Source organism: Cetorhinus maximus, chromosome 10 (assembly GCF_964194155.1).
Source record: "Cetorhinus maximus chromosome 10, sCetMax3.hap1.1, whole genome shotgun sequence".
In the NCBI taxonomy this organism is placed as follows: Eukaryota; Metazoa; Chordata; class Chondrichthyes; order Lamniformes; family Cetorhinidae; genus Cetorhinus; species Cetorhinus maximus.
Window position 1 is genome coordinate 109,097,431 of NC_135888.1, and position 15,161 is coordinate 109,112,591.

Here is a 15,161-nt window from a genome sequence, read left to right on the forward strand (position 1 = left end):
GTAGATTCACAAGGCCTACATCCACTTGAAGAAAAAGTGAAAGCCATTTAAAGAAGCCCCAGAGCCAAAGAATACATCCGAATTGAAATCATTCTTGGGAATGATCAATTACTATGGACGCTCCTTGCCTAATTTGTCGACAGAACTGGCACCATTGTATTGTTTGCTCGAGAAAAACCAGAGATGGTCATGGCAAGCACCACAAGAAGAAGCTTTCACAAAAGTGAAACAGTTGTTACAATCATCCACACAGTTAGTACACCAGCCAAGAAGGTATTTTATTGTGGGGAGCTCGAGTGATTGTTCCTCCAAAAGCATGAAAGATTGTTATCCGAACTTCACAGTGCACATCCTGGAATTTCCAAAATAAAGGCAATAGCATGTAGCTATATGTGGTGGCTGGGAATGGATGGGGAAATAGAAATCTTGGTGAAAAGCTAAATGCAGTGTCAACAAGTACAAAAAATACCTGCAACAGCCCCATTGCACCCCTGGGAATAGCCAGAAAGACCATGGGTACGAGTACACATTGATGATGTGGGATCTTTTATGGGAACAATGTTTCTGCTCATCATAGACGCTCATTCAAAATGGATGGATATATATGAAGTGAGGTCACCCACATCTTCAGTGACGATAGACAAACTGTGACAAAGTTTCGCAATTAGTGGATTCCCTGAGTATCAGATAATGGAACAGTATCCACAAGTGCTGAATTTAACCAATTTACAAGCTTCTAATGGTATTGTCCATGTGAAAACGTCTCCATGCCACCCTTCTTCAAATGGGCTCACCGAGAGAGCAGTTCAGACATTCAAATCTGGTCTGAAGAAATTGTCTGCAGTTTGGATAGCAACTAAATTAGCACAATTTCTACTCCATTATCGAACCACTCCTCATTCAACACCAGCGGAACTGTTAACAAAACACCATCTCTGATCGAGACTGAACCTAATTATTCCAAACTTGGGAGGAATGTAGAAGGAAGGCAACAAAGTCAGAAAATGGGACATGATTGTCACAGTCAGGACAAAACATTTAATGTAGGAGAGAAAGTATTTGTGAAAAATTTTAGAGAAGGACCAACATGGTTGTTCGGTGAGATAGCTGCAGTAACAGGACCTCTTTCCTACCACGTGAAAGTTGAAGATCGAGTAATTAGGATACATGTGGATTACATAAGAAGAGGAGAAACCACATATCCTGAAATGATTCCACCAGTTCGAGACTAAATCGACATCTCCTATTGAAAGAACTAAGCCGAGTACAAATGTGTTTGAAGGGCCGACTGTACCTGAAAGAGTTGAAGAAACAGATTTACAGGTACCTACTGAAGAACCATATGCTCAGACGACTCCAGTAAAGGAGGTTCCAAATCAAACTTCAGAAGCTGTAGATCTAAGACGTCCTACACATATAAGGAAGCCCCCAGAGAGACTGACATTTAAATAATTTGATATATTGAAAAATTTGTAAAATGTATTTTTCAGCAAAGAGGGACAGGTGCAGTAACTTGATATGTAATACACCTTTAAGATCAGTGTTGTAATGTAAGATCACATGACCTTAATACCCAATAGCAGAGTAGCAAGGGCTACCGCTGTAGGAGAGTCTTGTGTTAGACACTGAAGAGTGAAGACAGAGTTTTGAGTTGTGAGCACACAAATGTAGCTGCTGAGTTTAGTGTGTAAACATGTGTTTATCCTAAAAACGATTTCCTGATGTTCTCTGTCTCTGTACTGACTCGGTCACCCTGAATTAAGCATGCAACTCAGGTCCCAACAAATCAAAGGGCACTGGATCCAACAGATGGCAAGTTCAAGGCAGTGGCTACAAATGGAACATTCTTCTATTCGATGTAAACATACCAATCACACGACAAGGGTTGTTGAAACAATCATGTGGGTTCTTTATTTGAAGATAAGACTATGTACAAATAATGTGTGGACAGCGGGTCCGGGATAGGCCAAGGAGTGGACCGCCAACCGCGATCGACCCCTGACTGCAAATTCACGCAGGCTGGCCAATTAACGGCCAGCCAATGTGAGGTGTGCACTGAAAGGCTCAGTGCTGCCAGGGTGGGGGCAAGAGGAAGGCGAGTGCTGAAGTCAGCGCGGACGTGGGTGAGCGCTCACAAAAAGTCCCTGAAGGCAGAGAGCTGCCTCAGGGAGCTGAAGACCTGAACAACCTAAAATAAAGGTCACAGGAACCGGAAAAAAAGTGCCCAATCTTCATAATCAGTCACCTGAAAATGTAGGTAATGAAAATGCTGTGCACAGAAATGTATTTTTATTTTAATTTATCATGGAAACCTCATCCCGCCCGTAGATGAGGTTTCCTGAAAAATACAAAGGCCGCCTGGCCGATTCGCCCGCCCACAAACTATAAGGATGGATGGACAATGAAAAATTTCTGTTAATTGCGCAGTTAATGAGCTTAGTTCCCTCTTACTTGTCAGCGAGCGCGCTTCAGAGTTCAGCGCGCGTGCACCAACTGAAATATCATGTGAGTGCGCGATGACGTCGGGACACTCGCCTGATGTCATCATGCGCTATTTTACACTCGAGCAGGTTGGGCAAGCACCTGCCCGCTCAGTGAAAAATTCTGCCCATTGTTTCTGAATAAACCCTTACACAAAGGGATACATTTACAAGTCTCTGAAACGTATCGGCGATTTGCTTATCCATCCAGGCTTAATAATGGTGATCTTCGCTGGAGGCTGCTGTATGTTTTCAGAATGCTGGTTGGAGTGCTTTGTTTGTGTTGCGACTTAGACCATACTCTATTCACAGTAGGGTTACTCAGTGTGTCTGGTTGTAGTATTGTGCTGATTTAGCATCTGTTTTGTCACACTGTCATGCCGTCTGGTGTATGTACTTGGTAGGAACTTGGTTTTCAGGATTTGGATTTCTGCTGGATTCCATGTGCCTTCAGCTGGCTGTTGTAATTGAACTTCCTATCCAATGTTCAGGTTGAGTAATTCATTACCCACATGCCGGTCTTAGGCATCTTTCATCTTCCCCTGTTTATTGAGTAATGCATCTTGTACTCCATGGAGTATCGAACAGTGATAACTGGGGAGTGTTGTCCGCATTGTCTGCTGAATAGTAATTCCGCATCAGTTCCGCAGTCTGATGAAATGTACAGATTCAGAATGGGTATATGTATTTGGTTCCAAGTGTGCCATTTGGCCTGTCGACGGATGATCTGTGTTGCAGAATTAGGTGGTCTTCTCCCAGTGTAAGCACAGGCTTCCAAAAGTGCTCCTTGTGATCTGTGGTCTTCATCATTGTCTTGAAGATACCATGAATGGTGACCAAGTACAGGTCCTTGCACACCAGTAAGCTGCGATCACCAAACCTGTGATGTACATGATGTAAAATATCTGGTGTGACCATGGTGAGTTGTTGTAGCGACCCTTGAATGTAATGGATCCCAGGGATGGAATCTCGGTGCTATTGAATGCAGTGAGTTTGGCAGTGGCTGCTCGAACCATCGCTTGCCATATATAGCAGTGTATGAAGTGGAAGGCTGTTTGATCCTGTACCAGTATCCAGTCTTGCATATAGGTTATGTTGACCCTGCATCTGTGTGCATATAACCTGGATGGTGGCAAAGACTTCTGTTAGCACCACTGTGCCAATACATTCTTTAATGTTCACTGTGCTGAATGTCGACTCATTTTGTGTGTCGATGTGTTGGTCATCCTTATTATCTGATCATATAGTTAGGCTAGACATTTTGTGGATCTTGTCTTGACACTGTTTGGTATGTGCTCTTGGTTGTTTAGAATGCTGTACCTGTCTGGCCACTGGCTGTGGCTTCTTGTGATGCTGAACCATTTGTCCCGGCCTTTGCTTTCTGCCTTGGCACTTGCAATGTCCTCTGGTGCCACATGTCTTACATACAGCGTTAAAACCTGGGCATTTTCTGTGTTCATGTATGAGACCGCTCTGCCCATATTGCTTACTAGGGTTGCCTGTATTGGCAATGTCAGATGAATGATTCATAGTTTGTAGAGTCTGTCTACCCAGTAGTGTGACTTCGTACTTGCATCCATTTATGGTTTTTTCACTTCCACACTGGTTCTTTCTTCTGCTCTGTGTGTAGGATTGAGGTTTGTATTGTTTTCAGTAAAATCTCCAGACTCTCAGTACAAGTTCTAGCCATTTATCCCAGTCTTCCTCAAAGGTTTTGTCTACCCTTCTCCCCTCACCATGACTCCAAGTAGCTTTGCCATGCCAGCATGTGCTTCATCACTTGAACTCAACCTTCCCTCTCAGATTCCTACTTTCTTGCACTTGCTGTTTTCCTCACATTTCCCTCTGTGCTTCCTTTCATTTTCTGAGCACTTTCTAACCCATCCTTCCTTGTAACCATTCCATTTGATATTTTTCCTGCAATCCTTATCTTTTTGCATGGCAATCCTTGAAACTTCCCATGCTCTGCTTTTTCTTAGGCTACCCATACAGAACTGCACCGCCATCATCCCATGTTTTGCTGGTTTTCATGAGATCACTCAAGCCACCATGTTACATTCTTCGAGTCCACTACCAATCACAGGACAAGGATTGGTGAAACAATAATGTGGATTCCTTATTTAAATATAAGACTATACAAATAATGTTAATCAGGAGGCTATGTATACACGTCTCACTTCTACCATCTGCTGCTGTAGACAGAATACATGTCATGACACTAATACATGACATCCTGTAAAAGTGGTAGTGATTGACAGCAATTTAAGGCATGCTCTCTTAAAAGTATATATACATCATATTACAACAATGAATATGGCTAGGCAAGTTTATATTGTTATGACTGCTGGATGTTATAAGACAGTTACGTTTTAAACTGTCTCTTTTTTTTTTATTCATTCATGGGATGTGGGCTTCACTGGCCAGGCCAGCATTTATTGCCCATCCCTAGTTGCCCTTGAGAAGGTGGTGATGAGCTACCCTCTTGAACCGCTGCAGTCCATGTGGTATAGGTACACCAACAGTGCTGTTAGGAAGGGAGTTCCAGGGTTGATTTAATTAAAAGTAAAATGGAGTAGTTGAGGGGGCATGTGACCTCATACAAAGTCTGCCAGAGACAAGCCCATGTGACGTGGTTTTCATAGGGACAGGGCCTAGATCAAAATCTATTGAAATGAAGGTGCAAGTTTTAACACCTGAACACAAAGGAAAAGGCAGCTGCGCTTGCTGCTTGCAGACTCACAGACTGTCCGAGGCAGTCAGATTGAGAGCTTTAGGGAAGAAGACCCACAAAAATTGCTGTTATGTCAGGCAGAAGAAAAGGACTGTTTTTGGGTTAACCACCAAATGAAGGGCTGGAGCGGACAGAACCCTCGATCAAGGAAACAAGGATTGTGAAGAGTTAGAGACCACAGGGTCACCAGAGGGAAGCTTGTAATGGGAAGTCCATTCAATTACGCTTGAGGAATGAGTGAAGGGGACTTTGTTTAAAATGAGACTGGAAGATTCGCCCTGGTGAAGCAGGGAAAAGAGATCCTGTTAGAGCTGGGAGGAGCTTTGAAATTTAAACTCAAGACTGCATGTCTACAGAGAGTGAGGTATAATCTGTAAGCGTGGCGTGGGCCTTCAGTTGTGAAGTGAATAGGAAATACCTTTTCTATAGTTTAGTGTATAAGTTGCCTACTGAGTAGTATTTAGTCAAAGTGGATTTTAGTTTGTTTGTTACAATATAAGTCTTAAAATGTGAAATCTTGTGTGATCCTTTATGTCGGTCACTGGGAAATTCATATCTCTTTTTTTTATATTTTCATGGGGTTTAGGTGCCACTGGCTAGGGCAGCATTAATTATCCAGCCCTTATTGCCCTTGATAAAGTGGTGATGAGCTGCTTTCCTGAACCATTTCAGGCCATGTGGTGTAGGTACTGTACTGTTAGGAAGGGAGTTCCAGGTTTTGACCCAGTAACAGTGAGGAAATGGCAATAAGTCAGGATGGTGTGTGACTTGCAGGGGAACTTGAAGGTGGTGATGTTCCCATGCATCTGCTGCCCTCTTCCTCTAGGTGGTAGAGGTCATAGGTTTGGAAGGTGATGTCGAAAGATCCTTGGTGAGTTGCTGCAGTGCATCTTATTGATGGTACACACTGCTGCTCTTGTGCATTGGTGATAGAGGAAGTGAATGTTTAAGGTAGTAGGTAGGGTGTCAATCAAGCGGGCTACTTTGTCCTGGATGGTGTCAAGTTTCTTGAATGTTGTTGGAGTTGCACTCATCTAGACATGTGGGGGGTATTCCATCACATTTTTAAACCTTACCAGTCTCTATGTGTATTGTAACAATATGGAAGGAGAGGTTAAGGGAGGATAGGAGGAAAGTGAGCACAGTGGAGAGAGGGCATGAAGAGTTGAGATGGAGGATGAAATCGCCAAGGATAAGAAGTCGCTTGGTGCAGAGGCTGAGGGAGGACAGCAGCAAAAATATCTCAGAGAGAAACTTGGCTTGATACTTCAGTGGATGGTAAAGAATGGGAATTTTAAAGGAGAGGCAAGGCTACTCAGGTGAGCTTCACTTTGTGTCTTTCATTCTGCTGCCATTGATTGTGCATTCGAGCACTTAATGTTCCATGGCTACTCTCAAAGCTTTCTCACTCTTGGATGCTCTCTAGGATGATCTTGTAGCACTTTTCCTTTATGTACTTCGCTCAGGATATCTCCATCTCGAATCTTCTTTTATTACCTTCTGCTTCTCTTGGTTATTCTTATTCCTCTACAGGCTACTTTCACAAATCTGTGCACAGACATTACTGCATTCAGAGATCTTGGCCACAGTCTTCCTGGCTTTGTCCCTGTGCCCTTTGCTCTTCTGCACTTTCAATGCTCAAACCCTTTCTCCATATATTATTGGCCACAGCCTACCTCTCAGTACAAGTTCTAGCCATTTATCCCAGTCTTCCTCAAAGGTTTGTCTACCCTTCTCCCCTCACCATGACTCCAAGTAGCTTTGCCATACCAGCATGTGCTTCATCACTTGAACTCAACCTTCCCTCTCAGATTCCTACTTTCTTGCACTTGCTGTTTTCCTCACATTTCCCTCTGTGCTTCCTTTCATTTTCTGAGCACTTTCTAACCCATCCTTCCTTGTAACCATTCCATTTGATATTTTTCCTGCAATCCTTATCTTTTTGCATGGCAATCCTTGAAACTTCCCATGCTCTGCTTTTTCTTAGGCTACCCATACAGAACTGCACCGCCATCATCCCATGTTTTGCTGATTTTCATGAGATCACTCTTTCCACAATCCTCAGATGCACATTGATTGGCTCGATCCCCACCAGCCAAACTGTTTATTTTTCTAAGCCACAGTTTGTTAAATGCAATGCCTTCTAAATGTACTTCACTGTGGTCTTGTTGGTTCTACTCTATAATTACTCCTACCCTGTAAAATAATTATCAGCAAATGCCTCAAATTTCTGTGGGCTGGGGGGAAGATCTAGGAAGGGTATGATGGTATTTTGAAATTATCTAAGGGTATTAGAGCTTGATTATATGGCATTATCTCAGGGTATTGGGGAGGATGTGTCTCAGTAAGATTCTAATCCTTGCTCTATAATCTTACTGAAAGTCATTTCTGCAATTTGACCACTCAGGGTTTTGCCTTCTTGCTGTCTTTAGTAGGTCCCCTGAACGGTACTATAATGTCAATATAAAAATCCATTCAATGTGTTCTAACAGACACACTCCATATATTGTGGACCATTCTTATTAATTGACAAAAAAAAAACATTGGGCTTAAGAGTGACCGAGGGAGACATTGCAAGCAAGAGTGTGCACAATACTTGATGAAGTTTATTTATTCTTTATAGAAAGCACTATCTCATTTGTAGTACTACTACTGTATCAAAATTGGTGTTTCATCTAACCATGCCAGACATCTTCAATCATTTATTGTATCCTTATACTAACCAAATGAAAAGGGCACTGTTGGAGATTGAAGGATTATAGGGACTTGTTTTACAATTTTGATTAAAGCAGAAATTAGGAAAAGAAAAATGTAAAAGCAACAAAAGTGCAATGAAGATGTTACATCTGAAGTAATTATTATAAAGGAGGCTCAGAGTAAACATACATAGAAACATAGAAAATAGAAGCAGGAGTAGGCCATTCGGCCCTTCGAGCCTGCTTCAGCATTCATTATGATCATGGCTGATCATCCAACTCAATATTCTGCTCCCGCTTTCTCCCCATAGCCTTTGATCCCTTTCGCCCCAAGAGCTATATCTAACTCCTTCTTGAAAACATACAATGTTTTGGCCTCAACTACTTTCTGTGGTAGCGAATTCCACAGGTTCACCACTCTCTGGGTGAAGAAATTTCTCCTCATCTCAGTCCTAAATGGTCTACCCTGTATCCTCAGACTGTGACCCCTGGTTCTGGACTCCCCCACCATCGGGAACATCCTTCCTGCATCTACCCTGTCTAGTCCTGTTAGAATTTTATAGGTTTCTATGAGTAGATATGGAAAAAATAGTTAATCTAAAGCTATAAAACCATTTTTTAAAATTAAATTAGAAAAGGCCATTTTATCCTTCAAACCAACCCATTCCATAAACCTACCCCGGGCTGTAGTGCAACCATTTAAATTTGTGAGGTAAAGTTTTATGTGCTAACTTAATCATTCTATGGCTAATCAAACTCAGCGCCAGAATATCTGTGCATCTCCACTTTTTAAACCCTCTACAAATGATGATCCAAATCTCCAGCCCCAATCATGACTTGTGGAATGCATAATCATCTCAAGTTGTACTCATCCCTATAAACTTCAGTGCCATTCCTTATCAATAACTTATGGTTTTCCTGAAAGAATTAATCACAGCATGGATTGATTCTTCTAGGATGATGCTATCTCAGGAATGAAAACTTTGCCACTTAAACTGATTACTGGTATGCTACCCACTAAAGAATTGCAATACTGTTCACTGAGCTTGCACCAATCCAAGAGTGCTTTGTGAAGTGAGATGAGGACGAAAGAGAGGTGTTTCCTCAGCACTTTTTGTTTGCTTAAATAACTGCTTCTCGGTCTACTTTTCCTTCATCCCTGGAAAATTCAGATCGTTGGCTTGGCTGATCACTTGCTTAAGAAGTTCCAATGTGTTTTTTAAATACTCTATGGACAGGATTTTCGAGCCATGGGCAGGAGTGGTGGGCAGGCCCGGAGCAACTGGGAAACAGTCACCGCCCGCGATCAGCCCCTGATCGTGATTTCACGCTGGCTGGCCAATTAACGGCCAGCCAGCGTGAAAGGCGCGCTGAGAAGCTCAGCGCTGCTGGGGTGGTGGGGAAGGAGTCTGAGCGCAAAAGCCTGTGCATGCGCAGGGGTGCGCGCACCGGAAGCTCACTGAAGGCAAGGAGCTGCCTCAGGGAGCTGAACAATTTTAAAATCAAACATAAATATTTTTAAAATCTGAAAAAAATGTTCCACCATGGGGCTTGCTCACTTGGGGAGGCTGTGGCATAGTGGCATTGTCACTGGACTAGTATTCCAGAGACCCAGGGTAATGCTCTGGAGACCCGGGTTCAAATCCCACCTTGGCAGATGGCGAAACTTGAATCTAATAAAAACCTGGAATTAAAAGTCTAATGATGACTGTGAAACTATTTCTCATTGTTGCAAAGACCCATCTGGTTCACTAGTGTTCTTTGGGGAAGGAAATCTGCCAAACTTACCTGATCTGGCCTACATGTGACTCTGGAGCCACAACAATGTGTTTGACTCTGCAATGTCCTCTGAACAAGGGCAATTAGTGATGGGCAATAAATGCTGGCCTAGCTAGTGACACCCACATCCCATGACTGAATAAAAAAAACATAAACAGAATAAAAATTCTGCCCAAAATATATTTAATTGTGGAAACCTCATCCCTCCTGTGGGTGAGGTTTGCTAAAAAAACAAAAGTCCGCCGATTCGCCCGCCCGCCAACCGCAAGGTTGGACGGGCAGCAAAAAAAATGTTTCAATGAATTGATTAAGGGCCTTAATAGGCCTCCGAATTGTCGGCAGGTGGACTGCTGACTCTCACATGCACCCGTCGACCGAAATGTCGGGCGAGTGCGCAATGACGTTGGGACGTTCACCCGACGACATCGCGCTCTATTTTATGCCCGATTGGGTCGGGCACGTGCCTGCCCACAGGACACAAAATCCTGCCCTATGAGTTAGGTTTAAATGTAGATTTATTGGTGGCTTCTCAAAAAAAAACTAACTTGAGATTGTTAAAAATGTTTGATTTAATGAGATTTCAATGTTATCTTTTTCCAGAGGTTATTCAGCTGACTCTGCCCAAAGATAAGAAGATCAGTATTACCACAGTAACAGTGGGACTGAGCGCTGTATTATCATGTGCTATTCAGGGCACCCTGAGACCACCAATCATCTGGAAGCACAATGGAATCATATTAAATTTCTTGGATCTAGAAGACATCAATGTACGTGACCCATTAGACTTGCCATGTCGTGGAATTTGTTTGCCTTTTTTACACAATATGTTCATTTAAACTTTTGGTGATAATGTAAAACGGACAATATGAAGTCTACCGTCTACTATCTATCTCTCGACAGCTTAAGTTCCAATGAAGTCAATGGAAATACAAATCGAGGGTGATATATAACGGATGACTGAGATAATATAATCTCTTTCATGCCATCCTCAAAAGATGATTATCAAGTGAGCTGTAAAACTGACGGCCGATTCACTACCACCGGTTTTACACCCCTGACAAAGTTGAAAGTTCTGCCTAACGTTCCATTCTCTTAGTGCTATCATTCTTCTCTTAATTGGCACAAATTTGCCTTCAATGTGCTTTCTTCAGTCACTGTGCATCAAAGCAAGCAATTATTTTAAAATAACCACAAGACTTTAAGGAATATTAATTTATTTGCCCTGTAGCTGTACAAGCATTTTAAGACTGCATCTCATTTATTTTTCTATGTTTCTGCATCTACAATATCAGGATCAGAGGCATGTAATTAAGTCCCAGTTGTTCTACCCTCACTTCCCCTAAGCAGGTACTGTGGTGCAGTGCTGAAGTACTATTTCTGCAACTATTCTAAACTTGCGGGTTTGCACGGTTGGTTTATATCAGCATTTGGAGTGCTGGGATTATCCTTATCCAAACTACCTCAGTACTTAAAATGTTAAATGCGCTGTATGCCAGGATTTAAATTATCTCAACACGAAAACCCAGCAAAAAGAGGGAAAGGAGTGATACAGTCTTCAAGTCAGATATATTCTAGATGTGAGCAATTGCCCATTTTCATTCAGGGAGATATCCTTAATCAACAAACTTTAAAATGTGAAAATTGTGGTGACAAACTGTATACTTGCTGCACCACCTCGCTCCAAAAGATAAGACCATAGCTGAAAGCTGCAAAGTGGGCTGTCATGTGGACCCTGGGGTGGTCAAATATATCATTCTTCCCTATACTGTATTCTCTCTGTCTCTTCGTGCCCCTTTCTTGCTTTTTTGTTTCTTTTTTTTACAAAACCTAATCTGGCCATGAGATTTGCAAGTGTTTTCTTCTTGCTTTCTCATACTATAATCAATTTATATTAACCACTGCAACCAGTAAGCCAATTCTCAGTGCTTTAGGGCATTCTGTTGATCAGCAATGCTTTTTTTTTCTGAAGAACAAATTTCATTTTTGTGCATATTTTTTGCTTGGACTACCTGCTCTTCATTATAAAACTGTGAATGTTTATGTTGATTTTGCAGGATTTTGGGGATGATGGCTCCCTTTACATTACTAAAGTTACAACGATCCACATGGGGAATTACACCTGTCATGCTTTTGGCTATGATGAGCTCCTCCAGACCCACATCCTGCAGGTGAATGGTTAGTAAATGTCTTACCTGACAGTCATAGACAGTCTTCAAATACCAGCTAACATGTAATCTGATTATTTTCCAATCACAAATTAAGTTTTATAAGTACCTGATTTAGCTGCTATGGCAACTTGACTCTTCTGGTATTTATACTTGTTATATCTCTTGGAATTGAACAAATATGTTGTCAATAGCAAGATAATTGAGCAGATTGCGACAGATCTTGCTGGAAAAATAACGTGTTAATGATGCGCACAATTATTAATATGCAAATTTGCTGACTAATGCAGGGGGTTAAGAAATTAAGAGGTGGGAAACTCTAGAACTTGGTGGTTTTATTTACTCCACTCTGCAGCTGGGATTTTCTGGCCCTGTTGCGGGTGGGACCCGCCACAGGCGAGGCGGCGCCCCAGCCAGAAGTCCATTGACTTGCAGCGGGACTGGAATATCACGGCAGTGGGCGGGTGCAGAAAATCGCGCCTTGCGTCTTTGCTTTGCAAAACAAAAATCTCAAACTTAGGGCAGGATTTTCCTCCTGTCGGGGGGTATGTTGAAGTGCGGGCGAGCGAAGGCGCGCCTCCGATCGGCACCCCCGATTGGGGGCACGCCGCCATTTTACGTGGGCGGGCAAATTAAAGCCCACCCAGCATGACGTCCACACAGAAGCGCTGTGCTCTCCCTGTGCAGGCGTGGGGTGGGGGGAGGAATCCCAAAATCACAAAAGAGCACACTCATCTCCCTGAGGCTACGTGTTGCCTCAAAATAGAGCCTATTTTGGCCCTACTGTCAAAAATATTAAAAATAAAAAATTCCCTGACATGTCCCCTCATGTGACACTGTCACATAAGTTGGGACATGTCCATAACTTTTTTAAAAACTTTAATTAAATTTTTTAAAACCTACGTGAAACCTCATCCCGCCCGTGGATGAGGTTTCATGCTTTTTCTAATGCCTGCCAAGGCCCCTGGCCTGCCCACCAACATTAAGGTTGGACGGGCAGGTCCATTAATTAGTTTAATGACTCTGTCAATGGCCTCAATTGGCCAATGGCAGGACGGCGGGCGCACAACTGATTTTGCTGAGCCCCCACCTACCTGAAAATTGAAATGGGGCGCGATGACGTCAGGAGTTCTGCCCAACATCATCGCGTGTCATTTTACACATCGCGAGAGGCCCCCACCCCCCGCTCGCCAACGGGAAAATCCTGCCTTTAGTTTCCCCATTATTTTTAAAACTTGTTGGGTTCCCACATTAATTGTCCATTAAACTCACCACAGATTGAGAACTGTTTTAACAAATGTGATACTTGTGAATACAATGCCAATCAAGCTCCCTGACCAGGAAATTAAGCAATTTAAACTGTGATGTCTCATTCCTTCAGGTGGTAAATTGTTGTTTGCAATGTTAAAAATGTCAAATTTTTAATTTTTACCTTTTTCTTACTGTTCCTTTCCGTTACTGTTCTCCCTCTCTTTATTTCTCTTTCTGTTCCTGATTTTACCAATGTACCCCCTCAGTTATTCCTTTGTTTACTTGGGCAGAATTTTACAGCTCGTCCTGCCAGCGGGACTTTCCAGTCTCGACAAAGTCAATGGATTTTTGAATGGCTCGTCGCATTTCACCACCCTGCCCCTGCCACAACGGGGCCGTAAAATTCCGCCTTTTCTTTCTTTCTCATTCCTTATATCTCATGGGACAGAATTTTGCCCTTGGCATGCAGGATTGGCGGGGGCGGTCGGGAAGCCAACCTCCGCCGCAATCGACAAGGCACCGCGATTTCATGCTGGCAGGCCAATTAAGGCCCGCCCAGCGTAATACATGAGCAGCAGTGCTGAGCGTTGCCTGTGTGGGCGTGGGGAAGAGGGTGAACAGGCCTAGCGTGCACTTTGCGCGTGCGCGCAAACGAGCGCCAAATAATCTCCCTGAGGTAGCTCCGTGCCTCAGGGAGATGAAGAATATATTGAAAAAACTATGAAACAACAGAAAAAAATGAATAAAACATATCCCCTCATATGACTCTGTAACATGAGCAGGGACAGGTTTTTAATTAAAAATTAAAGTTTTAATTTCATTTGTATTTGCTTTTGGAAACCTCACCCTGCCCGTGGATGAGGTTTCCAAAAAACTGCAAAGGCCGCTTGGCCTTTTCGCCTGCCCGTCAACCATTAGGTTGAACAGGCAGTGCAAAATTAAGGACAATTGCTAACTTAATGGCCTGAATAGGCCTTTTAATTGTCAGTGGACGCGCTGCCAGCAATGGCGGCGCCCACCAACCGAACTATCGCACGACTACACATTGACGTCGGCACGCTCGGCCAACATCAAAGCGCGTCATTTCACACTCAGTCAGGTCGGGCACGCGCCCGCCCACCAAGCTAAAAATACTGCCCATGGGCTAAGCCCCCCTATTCACTGAGATCTCAGCTGCCCTGTTGCCCTCCCCGTGGTGTTATCAATTCACATTTCCAGCGTAAACATGTTTTGAGCTGAAGGTGCAGAAAATAAAAAATCTAACAGGGGCACATAGCAAGATGTCCCACTCCAGAAAGATCTAGCCCATCTGTTTATTTGTAATTAACAGGTGAGAAAGACCTGAGACAAGTATTAATGACAACAGCCTTCATCTTTCAGATTCAGCCCAGCGACATATGATAATGATGATTATTAAAGATTCCACATCTGCTTTTACCATCTTAATCGCATCAGAAAACTGACTTGGAAGTTTGTGGGTTAAACTTGTACAGAACAAGTGTCAGAAGAATGACTTTAATCGTACTTTGGCCGCTGTTGAAATCCCGACCTCAGCTAAAATTTGCACTAGTTTTCTCTGGAAAGTGTTTTCCCACGCATTCTCCTGAAATTGCAACATAAGACATAGGGCCATGAAAATATATAGGACTGCAAAAGACCATTTTGGTCGAATACAAAAGCAAAATAGTCCGGATGCTGGAAATCTGAAATAAAAACAGAAAATGCTGGGAATACGCAGCAAGTCAGAAAGTCTGGCAGCATCGGTGGAGAGCGAAACAGTTAATGGGCAGAAATTTTCCCCTCTGCCAGTGGCGGGTTTTGTGGTGGCCTGGAGTGGAAAATTTGTATCGAGGCCAAAAATTGGATTCCCGCCGGTGGGAAAACAGTTTGGAATTTTCCCCTCACCACTGCCGTGGTTGGATCGGGTTTCTCGCTGATCCATGGCGGGAACGCCATTTGCATGCATTGCCATGTCATGAATGCTACTCGCCAAAATCAGGAAGCTGCTCCCAATCTACTGCCACGTCAGGTAGAAATTAGACCAGTCTGAAACACGTTT

General features: G+C 43.1%; 1 protein-coding gene across 1 annotated transcript in view; it reads left to right on the forward strand.

Annotated features, from left to right (window-relative positions):
* LOC144685344 (follistatin-related protein 5-like) overlaps positions 1-15,161 on the forward strand; it is a 455,365-nt gene that overhangs the window by 373,487 nt on the left and 66,717 nt on the right. The window contains exons 5-6 of the mRNA XM_078549752.1: positions 10,287-10,453; positions 11,741-11,861. Coding sequence (XP_078405878.1) covers positions 10,287-10,453; positions 11,741-11,861 — 288 coding nt within the window. The remainder of the gene's footprint in view (positions 1-10,286; positions 10,454-11,740; positions 11,862-15,161) is intronic.